Source organism: Leptodactylus fuscus, chromosome 5 (genome assembly GCF_031893055.1).
Source record: "Leptodactylus fuscus isolate aLepFus1 chromosome 5, aLepFus1.hap2, whole genome shotgun sequence".
Lineage (NCBI taxonomy): Eukaryota > Metazoa > Chordata > Amphibia > Anura > Leptodactylidae > Leptodactylus > Leptodactylus fuscus.
In genome coordinates this window covers 109,875,734-109,888,351 of record NC_134269.1, presented here as the reverse complement: position 1 = coordinate 109,888,351, position 12,618 = coordinate 109,875,734, and the positions used below count along the sequence as shown (strand labels likewise).

The following is a 12,618-nucleotide window of genomic DNA, read 5'->3' as shown; positions in this document are numbered from 1 at the left end:
TGTGCAAGCCATCTTGAAATCTGAAGATTACCAGAGGATTTGGGGTCACAATGTAGGTCCCAGTGTCAGAAACCTGGGTTTGCGTCCTAGTTCATGGGTCTTCCAGCATGACAATGACCCCAAACATGCTTCAAAAAGCACCCAGAAATGGATGGAAACAAAGTGCTGGAGAGCTCTGACGTGGACAGCAATGAGTACGGATCTAAATCCCATTGAACACCTGTAGAGAGATCTTAACGTTGCTGTTGGGAGAAGACAAATATGAGAAGCCTGGAGCAGTTTGTAAGAAGCTTGATGATTAAGAAGCGTTTGATTTCAGTTATTTTTCCCAAAGGGTGTGCAACCGAATATTAAGTTGAGGGTACAAGTAATTTTATCACACCTGTTTTTTTCTCATTTTTTTGTGTTGTGTATAACAAAACATGTGTAATTGGAATAATTTTCTGAAGAAATTCCATTTTTTAGAAACGTTTCAGACTGTACACTGTGTATCTTATGTGCCTTGCTCTTTAGGATATTAGAATGCTTTTTAGTATATAATGCATATTTTGATTTTAGGTTCCTCATATTCACGGCTGAATACATACTTCTTGAATGTGATACAACAACCTTTGCAACGATTTGGTGTAGTTTGCATTCATATACCCATATTCCAGGAAGTGAAGGTGACAAAACCTTATTGCTCTGGCTTCCAGGAATCTGGTAAATGAAGCCTTTGGCTGTTAGCTGAGAATATGAAGGTCACTCTTTGCTACTAACTACAAAAACACTTCTTTATGCCACTGCAATTAACATCTACAGGCAATGTGATAATGCAGAAAATTATAATATGCATGGGATTATAGAGTATGTTACTTCTGATCAGAGATCACACTACATTTTTTCCAGAAGAGTAAAAAATACTCCTCTTCACATTTTTGAGGAGTATTTTTAGCCATGGAGATTTACAAAATGTTTAGAAATGCCAATAAACAATATACAGGCATGCGCAATGCTAAGATGTCGCTATTTATACAGAACACAATTACTGTAACTGTCCTCTATGCATAAATATTAATGCAAGTAAATATCTATGGGTACACAGGCGACCGTCAATGATTACATCATTATATAGCACAATCATGCTCTCTTTGGTAGACTCATACAGGTGTAGTTTCAGATGCATATGGCTACCACTGTTTGTCTATGCACCCTTAGCCTAAGGCCCCACGGGCCGGAAACGGCACGCTAAAGCGCTGCCGGAACAACTGCAGCGTGAACGCATCGCGGTTCTTCCCGCACCACTTTGAACAGAAAGTTCACTGAGTTTTCCTCTGTGGACTTTCTGTTACAATTATATCTATGTGAAATCCACCGGCGTTTCCATAGATATAATTGACATGCTGCGATTTCAAAACCACAACGGTTTTGGAAATCGCAGCGAGTCTGCGCTGCAATTTTGCCACAAAGTGGGCATGGGATTCACATGAATCCCATCCACTTTGCAATTACTGTAAAACGCCGCGATTTTTACTGGGTTTTTTTTGTGACATGCATTTAAAACTGAATGGAAATATTGATATTAGCATAATACATACTCAATCAAGATTATTTAAAACACAGCTTATCTAAAATTTCTTTCATGATTTACGGGAATATTTTGCGTTCGGGATGATTCTCTTTATAGTTCAACAATAGTCAGCCAACATGGTACTGTAGTTCTCCACTTGCCTTGGTACCTTCGTTCCATCATAGAAATATGCTGATGAAAACGCTCCCCATACTGGTTAGTGACAGCACCAAGATTTTCTGAGAAGAAGTCCATGTGGAAGTCCAAGAAATGAAGGTTTAAGGATATGTTGCATCCCATAGCTGGGTATGATTTCACAAGATCATGCACTATATCACTGTAGTTTGCTGCTTTATGATTTCCAAGAAAAGAAGGAGACATTTTTGAAGGACAGCCAGGCTACTTTTTGCAATGGATTTAACAGTTCCTGAAACTGTTTGTCATTCATAACTGATCTTATTTGTGGCCCTATAAAAATGCCTTCTTTGAGTTTTGCATCACTAACTTTTGGAAATTTTGATTTCAAATCCATAAATGCAGCAGAAGTCTTATCAATTGCTTTTACAAATTGTTTCATCAATCCGAGCTTAGTATGCAGTGGAGGTAGATACATTTTTATAGGATTCAATAAAGGTACATTTGACACATTTTTCTGTCCAAGAACAAGAGATTCCCGTTTAGGCCATTCCTTCCTAATATAATGGGATTTCCTATCCCTGCAATCCCATTCACATAAGAAACAGCAGAATTTTGTATATCCAAGTTGCAACCCAAGCAATAAAGCAATGACCACAGATATTCCAGTTATATTTTTCATACTGGATTTTATCTAACAGAAGTTTCATATGTCTCATTCCTCTTATAAAACAGTGGGTAGCACAAATTTTATTTTGTTGAATCATCTAATGACAGATCATACAAAACTATCGGAACCAGTAAAATTACGCAATAACAAAATTCATGTCACAAAAAAACCTGAGCCTGATGGAACAATTCTGACAACATATTTGAACTCAGGATATGAAATACTACTATAATTGCTATTTAATGCTTCTGTGAAAAAAAATCATGTTGACCAGTGATTAGTACACAGAACTTAAAGAGGACCTTTCACCGATTTGGGCACAGACAGTTCTATATACTGCTGGAAAGCTGACAGTGTGCTGAATTCAGTGCACTATCGGCTTTCCTGATCTGTGGCCCGGGTAAAGAGCTATCGGTCCCGGTACCGTAGCTCTTTACAGTCAGAAGGGCGTTCCTGACAGTCAGTCAGGTACGTCCTTCTCCACAGCAGCGCCTAGCACGCTGTACAGTGTGAGTGTGGAGGAACTCCCTTTCCCTCTGCTCACAATGCTCGTCCATAGACGAGTATTATCAGGAAGGGAGGGGGCGTTCTTCCCCGCTCACACAGCACAGCGCGATAGGCGCTGCTGTGAAGAAGGACGTACCTGACTGACTGTCAGGAACGCCCTTCTGACTGTAAAGAGCTACGGTACCGGGACCGATAGCTCTTTACCCGGGGCACAGATCAGGAAAGCCGATAGTGCACTGAATTCAGCACACTGTCAGCTTTCCAGCAGTATATAGAACTGCCTGTGTCCAAATCGGTGAAAGGTCCTCTTTTAAGTTTATAAAAGTATACTGGACTAAAAGACTTATAATGTGGGCAATATGGGCTTGGTTTACAATTATGCTGGGCTCTCTGTAAATTGGGTCCAATGCAGATGTGAACCTAGCCTATAGTATTCTTTTACAGCAGAATGTTGTTATACTCAGTGACTAATTGACTGTGGCATCAGTTAATGTGGGGGCTTATTCTTTGCGTGATGAGTTTTACTTTCATTTACCCCAATTTTGGGTACATACAATGTTTTGATTAGCTCTTATGTACTTTTTTTGTGAGTGATTGTGAAATAACCCATAACACAATTCTATAATACTTTTTTGCATTCTGTTTTTAAAGCTGTGTCTGGCGGGTCATTACAATTATGACAACGCCATATTTATATAGGATATAATTACGTTTTGCCGCTGTTACAAATCAAAAAACATTTTTTGAACGATATATTGAAAAATCTTTAGGATAGGATATCAATATTAGATCAGTTGGAGTCCAACCCCTCAACCCCCTCCACCGCCACCACTCAACTGTTATCCCAAAGAGTGGTCATCAATATCATGAACCCAGAAAACCCCTTTAGGCTAAGGCCCCACGTTACTGAAACTCTGCTTTGTTTTGCAGATTTTGGAGCGTTTTTTTTTTTTTTAAGCAAAAGCCAGGAGTTGGTTGAGCAGAAGGTAGAAGTATAAGAACATCCTAAATATTTCCCATTCCTTTTGTAGCTATTTTTGACTTTGCCTAAAAAAAAAACCGCAGCAAAATCTGCAACAACAAAAGCTGTGTTTCCGCAACATCGGGCCTTAGTCTTTAAACATTACTAAAACCAGTTCTTTTAAATTCTTAGTCTGTAGTAGACTGCCGATGCAAGCCACCTTTTTAGGTGTGCGGAGTCTTAAAGGCCGTGGATGCTCTGCTTGGAATTCTGCAAAAGAATGTGCCAATAAATTTTCCTTGATGTAAAAACTGAAACAGTGCTTTTTTTTATGGAAGGTGTTTCCCTATATATTGATGACTGTTTTCAAGAAGCCAGTTCGCATTACATGGATTAAATCCTCCTCCAAAAGGAAGAGAGAACCATCTGCTTACAGATGTTTGCTTGGTGAGAGAGGCCAGGAGTGTCATATGTGTCTTTAAGGAGACTACAGTTGCAGACCACCTTTTCCGAGTGTGTAGTGTTTTACAGGCCAGGCATGCTCTGCTTCAAATTCTGATTGTGACTTTAACTTACAACATAATTATTTTTTTTGTGGTCTGTTAATTTTTTCTAATTGTACCTTGAAAGTCTTACTACTGTTATGAAGTCTTACCTGTTTTAGTTTGAGGTCACACTACGTAGGGTTTACTTGCATGAGATGGTTTTTGGTGATAATATTACAGTATTTAATGGACCTTGGGTTCCGTGGATGAGCTTTGAAGCCCATGACATGAGACTTCTCACTGATTAGACCCATTCATTTGGGCCTAATCAATGGCAGAATGCCAATGCCAACTCAAATTCCTCCTCGTTTTCTGCCATGTGAGCCCTTATATACATCATTTCCTTCACTTTGAAAGGTGCAGTAATTTGATAGCGGCCTTATGTCAAGCCTCCCCTAACAATGCTACTGTATAGTTTTTCTTCTAACAGTTTAGATATCAATTTTTCTTTTGTGTACACAGGAGATGAAGGTATGGAGATTAAAAAGCAGATCACTGGCATGAGAAGATTGTTAAATGACAGCACTGGACGGGTTTACCAGCGTGTTGGAAAGGAAGGCGAAAAACTCAAAGAAGGTGTGCATGACCTGGATATGAGTTGGACTGATAGTCTGAGCAGTTCATGTGCTGCTGATGATCCCATTCACTCAACCCAGACTCCCTGGAACAATGTGTCAATCCAAACCAGCGAGTTTTCAGGACAGTATGGGACCCGTTCTAAGACTGTGCAGAATCAGCTGAAAAATCCTGGAATTAATGGTAGGTTTTGAAAAAAAAAATGTTTTTAAGTAATTTGATAAAACTGATCTGTCATAACAATAAAATCAAGGAGAAGTAAATAACATTATGTAATAAAAATGGCACTTATTCATGTGGGGCAGTCAGTCTGTGAAGCTGATGTATTGAAGGCAGGGAAAATGGAAAACCATTAGAATCTGAGTATCATTGACAACAGCCAAATTATGATGGGTAGATGACTGGGTAACGGCATCTCCAAATTGGCAGTTCTTTTAGAGTATTTGCAGTATACGGTGGTTAGTTCTTGTCAAAAGTGGTCCAGGGAAGGATCACCAGGGAACTTGTCATGGGTTCCCATGGCTCTTTTGTTCAGAAGGAGATCTTGTCTAGTCTGATATCAGAGAAGTCCTAAAATAGCGTAAATTGTTGTATCAGTTACCCAGGGAAATACATGGTATAAGGATGTACCTTAGGAAAAAAGCAAGCCCTCAAGGGCAACTTAATACCTTGTGTAAGATTCTGCTGGCAGATTTTAGGACCTAGTATTCACATGAATGTTATTTTGATACAGAGTTTGCAAACCAAATACAGCCCTTAATGGAAATGGTATTCCTTAATGACATTGGCCTCTTTTAGCAGGATGATGTTGCAATGTCACACTGCATAAATTGTTCAAGAATGGTTTAAGGCGTAGGTTCTGAAACTTTTTTGACAAACAAAATGTTACTCTGAAGATTCCAAACACCACTGTCCAGCATCACATCTCATCCCAGCCGTGCCAAACAAACACCACTGTAGCACAAAATGTCTGATCAGAAGTACCAGACATCACTGCAGGAGCATCAGCTGTAGGAGCATTGCCTCCCAAACTTCCCATCTCTTAAGGCAATCATTCACCAACTCCCACACTATCAGTTGCATGTCCACAACAAAGAGAATAGATATGAGACAAAGACCATGTATCTGCGTCCACATTAGAGAATTCAACCTGCAGAGTCTGACTGTACTGCTCCTAGGTGAAGGTCCTATGGTCTCTTGGTGCTGATATGACAGCCACAGAGACTACACTGATAATGCAAAAGTGCCGTTATCAGTGCAGCTTCTGCTTTAGTGTCCCTGCACTACGGCAAAGCCGACACTGGCAGGGACCTGTAGCTCACCAATCAGTGAGCCGCACCTCCACAGTTTGAGAAATACTGGTTTAAGGGACATGACAAAGAGTTCCAGGTTGATATTGCCTTTAAGAAGCGAAAGAGGGACCGTCCTCCTTGTGGAAGATGAAAGGAAAACCGCGCTCGCCCAGGTACAATGAAAAGACTTTATTTTGCACAACGCGTTTCAAGCATACTGCTCTTTCTCAAGTGCATATGATCAACCTTAAAATTAACAACAACATCCAGAACAATAAATACTTCAAAATTTAGATAAATAGTTAAAATATCCAGTTATACAAAGGCTAAGGATATCATGATAAGGTCCAGTAAGTTGCTACACTTATGGACTAAGCTAAGAGAATTCTAACAGTCTCATTAGATGTGTGAATAATCACATAGAATAGAACTGCTAAATGAAATAAACCTTACTAACACAACACAAATAGGAGAGATGATAATCATTGCAATCTAAAACATTATTCAACTTGTAGGTGAACATAAATAGCTCACTATAGATAAAACATACAGATCAGGCCATGTTGTAAAAAATCCCTCAAGCACTAAATAAAGTGCCAGGGGAGTCACTCAAATCCTACTTCACCATAAATCCTAATGGTTCTGATGGGAGGATATAAACACATAACAAGAATACATGACAAGTAAGTGGGAAAACCAGCCTCTGTGCTTACCTTCCCTAGTTGAGGGTTAGTGCTTGAGGAAAGCAACAGTAGGTTGATTATTTATACAATAAGCGGCAGGAAGTGACATCACACGGCAGGAAGCCCGTGACCACGTTGCCAGTGTAACACATCCCGGCGTCAGGTATCGGGCAACTGCGCATGCGCGGGCTTATGAGTCCGATACATAGTGCGGTCAGTTAGGAACACAGTTATCGGGTCGCATAGAATACCAGCGACCCGAGTTCAATTCCCATCATACTCCCTAGGACGGATGGCATCTATATTTAACAACTTAAAACCTGCATCTTAAAAACATAAAAAAATTTCCCCATAGGCAAAAACACTGAGCAAAAACAATAATACATAAAACACTCCTATGCAAGCCTCAACAGGAAATATCCTATAAGAGATGATGGCAGTAGTCAGAACCTGTTGGGAGCAGCTAGGAGACCCATATCTAATTGGTGCTATTAACATGATAATAAAACTATATAAGATCAAGTAAACCAAGCTAAAAATTAGCTGAAAAGTGACTAATGAACCAAAAATAATAATTAGAAGAGTATAAAATTAAAATTAACCTCAACCCGAGAGATGGTAGGGGCTGGATTATGGCAATGCTGAACTTTATCTAGTAACATCCTCCAGCATTTCATTTAACCCCTTAGGCACCAGGCAATCAAACTTATAAATCCAAAAGATTTCCCTCTTTTTAAGAACCCCAAATCTGTCATTAACATAAGTAGGAATAAAGTCTATAGGGGTAACTTTGAAGCCAATAAAGCTACTATTATGATGTCTGGCCGCATGTCTCGATACGCTATGTTTCATATAGCCATTCGCCACATTTGAACGGTGTTTGTTCAACCTATTTCTTAGGGGCATAGTGGTGCGGCCAATATACTGGAGCCCACAAGGGCATTCTAAAAGATATACTATATAAGAGGATGCACAGTTCAGATGGTTAGGGATAGTAAAGGTTTCTTTTGTAACTTTACTTGTAACTTGTTTTACCCCATTAGAGATAGATAAACAGCATTTACACCGTCTCTTGTTACAACGGTAGCTGCCCGTCTGTGTGGGCGAATTGGCCAAGGTAGAGCGTGATTGTTTTCTAAAGGGCCGTTGTAATTTTAATTTTATACTCTTCTAATTATTATTTTTGGTTCATTAGTCACTTTTCAGCTAATTTTTAGCTTGGTTTACTTGATCTTATATAGTTTTATTATCATGTTAATAGCACCAATTAGATATGGGTCTCCTAGCTGCTCCCAACAGGTTCTGACTACTGCCATCATCTCTTATAGGATATTTCCTGTTGAGGCTTGCATAGGAGCGTTTTATGTATTATTGTTTTTGCTCAGTGTTTTTGCCTATGGGGAAATTTTTTTATGTTTTTAAGATGCAGGTTTTAAGTTGTTAAATATAGATGCCATCCGTCCTAGGGAGTATGATGGGAATTGAACTCGGGTCGCTGGTATTCTATGCGACCCGATAACTGTGTTCCTAACTGACCGCACTATGTATCGGACTCATAAGCCCGCGCATGCGCAGTTGCCCGATACCTGACGCCGGGATGTGTTACACTGGCAACGTGGTCACGGGCTTCCTGCCGTGTGATGTCACTTCCTGCCGCTTATTGTATAAATAATCAACCTACTGTTGCTTTCCTCAAGCACTAACCCTCAACTAGGGAAGGTAAGCACAGAGGCTGGTTTTCCCACTTACTTGTCATGTATTCTTGTTATGTGTTTATATCCTCCCATCAGAACCATTAGGATTTATGGTGAAGTAGGATTTGAGTGACTCCCCTGGCACTTTATTTAGTGCTTGAGGGATTTTTTACAACATGGCCTGATCTGTATGTTTTATCTATAGTGAGCTATTTATGTTCACCTACAAGTTGAATAATGTTTTAGATTGCAATGATTATCATCTCTCCTATTTGTGTTGTGTTAGTAAGGTTTATTTCATTTAGCAGTTCTATTCTATGTGATTATTCACACATCTAATGAGACTGTTAGAATTCTCTTAGCTTAGTCCATAAGTGTAGCAACTTACTGGACCTTATCATGATATCCTTAGCCTTTGTATAACTGGATATTTTAACTATTTATCTAAATTTTGAAGTATTTATTGTTCTGGATGTTGTTGTTAATTTTAAGGTTGATCATATGCACTTGAGAAAGAGCAGTATGCTCGAAACGCGTTGTGCAAAATAAAGTCTTTTCATTGTACCTGGGCGAGCGCGGTTTTCCTTTCATCTTCCACAAGGAGGACGGTCCCTCTTTCGCTTCATTGCCTTGACGTCTTGCAGGCGTTCTTTCCAGCGGCTGCCCGTGTCCCTATTGCTTCCAATATTATACGTCATAGAGTTGTTGTTATTGTTGCTCTTGCATTTACACGCGACATAATATCCATCAACTAAACATGCTACTCGAACGTCCCTATATTATGTTTATTTACTTTCATGTTTGTTCAAGTTAAAACAGTATTGTATACTACTTTATGTAATTTTTGGGTGATCTCACCCTTAATTCAGTCAACATGAATGTTTACTGTTTCCATATCAGATTGTGAAAAGCATTTCTCTTGTATATGTAAAAGTTGTAAAAATAAAATAAAATAAGCTTTACAAAAAAAAGAACTGACCAGCTCCTATTGATTTCAATGGGAGCCGTCTTTTTGGTCAGGATTTTGAGGCGAATTTGGCCTCAAAATCCTGACCAAAAAACTGTGTGAACTCAGCCTAAGATTCCCCACATCAGTGGGATGTGCTGGAAAACAAGTCTGATCTATCGTGGATCAGGAAATCCTACAATATATTATCAATTTGCTGTTGGCTGTGGACTTCCCTTTTCTTTTGCTATCTATCGTGGCTCCAGCTTGTTACTTACTGGAATGACAGGATCTACATCTAAAATATTGATGCTATATACTGTAGGAAACCTTCAGAAGTCTTGAGTAGTATGAGGAGAGCCTTCACAATATTAGGCGGGTGGTTTTTCAAGTTGTTTGGCCATCAAAACAATGTATCACTCATTCACAGGGTGCATTTAATAACAAAACTAACAATTATAAATATGTTTCTTGCACTAACCCCTTAAATGTTATGGCTGATCAGTGTATATATAAAAGTATATCTTGACCACATGTTCTAAGTACTTGTTATCTATCAGGTGAACTACGGATGGTGAATTCAGTATCAGAATCAAAGTGCTGTACATGTAACTGCCAACCCACGCTCCAGGCAATCCTTCAGGAACTAAAAGCAATGAGGAAGTTCATGCAAGTACAGGCAGGTACTGTATTTTATACTAGTAACATACTACAAATATTATTTAATACCATTACTTACTAAATTGTTATAGAGTTAAAGAGGTTTTCCATAGGTCATCTGTATGTGATCTATGAGGACCTAACATCCGGGCCCCACGCAAATCAGCTGTTCTAGGTGTCTCCAAGTGCTGGAAGTTGGTGCAGTGGACAGGGAGTGGATTAACTCTGCTCCTATTCAAGTACAGCTCCAATTTGCTGGCACCCTGGCTATACAGTAGACGGGGCTGTTGTTCTACTCCTATTACTTCAATGGGAGCAAGCTGCATCTATTGCCATCCCACTGCACCAGTGCCTGGAGACTGCCAGAACAGCTTACCTTTACTGAGTCCAGGTGTTGGACCTTCACAAGTAACATAACAATGACCTATGGTATCCTCATTATGTATAGGTCATCAATATAAAAACTCCATTTTGGGGTCAGGCAACCAATTTAATTTAATTTACTTTTCATATTTCTGAAAAAAAAATGACAAATGTTTTCTTATTTTATCCTTTGTTTATAAAAAAAAGTATACATTTTTCTGATGTATTCATAAAAAGCATACTTGCATGGTGATTATACGGAATTTTTTTTATCTTACATTATTCATATAGCACCATCATGTTATTCATTGTGTACAGAAATCCTCATTTACATTCATGCCTCTTCTCAGTAGAGCCCACAGTCTAATTTTCCTGTGTGTCATGCATGCATATTTTCATAGGAAACTAATGTAGACAAAAAGATACACAATATCACCTATCAAGTGCTATAACTATTTTCCCTTTTGCAATAACCATGATGATAACTCTAGATCTTGCTATCAATATTTTAATAATAAATCTTTCACACATCATCACCTTAGATTTTAAGATTATGTCAAAAGTTGTTCATTAATTAAGATGTGCGTTTAATAATGAATTGGGAAGTCTACATATGCATAGTAAAGAAAAAAATGTCGCTTCTGTGAAGTCCCATGAAGATCTGCCCAGCGTCCTTCTCTTTTTGACTGTGGCTGCTGATGACTTACGTCATCGCGCCTGCGCCAGGGCAGAAGTCACACTGTGCAGTCAGTGTAGGCCGTGGTCGCATTTGCACATCCAGCTGAAAGCAGCGTTCAAACCAGATTCCCTGTTAGTGAATGATTCCGGCGATGACGCGCATGCCAGCAGAGTGGGCTCTGCGTGCCCTCTCTGGCATGTGTGCCATAGGTTCGCCATCACGGTGCTAGGATGATGTATATGTGACAATGTATAACGGGGTAGTAGAAAAATGTAGTGTTTTAAGACATGAGATACTCCACAACTGCTTTTAGATAGAAATATCAAGTGTGGTGATAGATCCTCTTTTGACACTGTCCCATGGAATGTCGTTCATTTTCTTTTTTTCAACCATATATGTTACATATATGTATGTATGTTTTACAGGACATATAAACATGCATGTCTATCGCCTATATATGATATCAGAAAATAACTTATGAAATGTATTTCCTACTTAAAGGAAATACCTGCCTGTCCTGGCAATTTTAGACCTGGGTTTAGTAGTCCTTTTGTAATGCTGTTTCCCTACATTAACCGCTTCCCGACCGGCCCCTGTAGATTAACGTCGGCGCGGCTTGGGCTCTGTGCCGCGCCGACGTTAATTAACAGCCCCTTTTAAAATGGGGATCGGGTCTCCCCGAGGGTCGGGAGCTCCGTGGATCCAGCGCTAATAGCTGCTGGGGTCCACGGAGACATGAGCAGGACCTGATAGATTCAGGTCCCGATCATGTAGTGGCCATGTCAGGGAAAGTTTGTTGCAGTAACAAACTTTCCCTGACATGCGATGCCGCCCGCAGGTTAGATGATCCTGCGGGCGGCATCGAAAGCAAGTGTTAGCTATATGTTATAGCTAACACTGTGCCCAATGTACTCCGCTCAGAGCTGGTCTCCAAACAGAGGTTTTAACCCCTTAGATGCCGGCAGTGAAACATCACCGCTGTATCCAAGGGGCTTAGAAAAGGTTAGATTGAGATTGGGGGGTGCTCTTACCTTCTGCAGCCTGAGGTCTGACCAGTCACCCCAGGCTGCTAAGAGCCCCCAGTACCTGGTTGATCCTGCCGACTATTGAGGAAGCCAGCCGATACGTCTGTATCGGCTGGCTTCCTCCATAGTCTGCAATACACTGTATTGCAGTCTATAGCATAGAGCCAGCGATCCCCTCTGATCGCTGGTTCTAGTGTCCTTATAGGACAAATAAAAAATGTAAATAAAAAGTTAAAAAATAAATAAAGTGTGTAAAAAATTTTTATATAGTTATAAAACCCCCCAAATTCCCTTTTCTTATATAAAATTAATGATATAAAAAATATATATATA

At 39.6% G+C, this 12,618-nt stretch overlaps 1 protein-coding gene across 1 annotated transcript in view; it reads left to right on the top strand.

The window, feature by feature from the left end:
* BEND7 (BEN domain containing 7) overlaps positions 1 to 12,618 on the top strand; it is a 62,165-nt gene that overhangs the window by 33,026 nt on the left and 16,521 nt on the right. The window contains exons 3-4 of the mRNA XM_075274015.1: positions 4,830 to 5,126; positions 10,119 to 10,241. Of these exons, the coding sequence (XP_075130116.1) occupies positions 4,830 to 5,126; positions 10,119 to 10,241 (420 nt within the window). The remainder of the gene's footprint in view (positions 1 to 4,829; positions 5,127 to 10,118; positions 10,242 to 12,618) is intronic.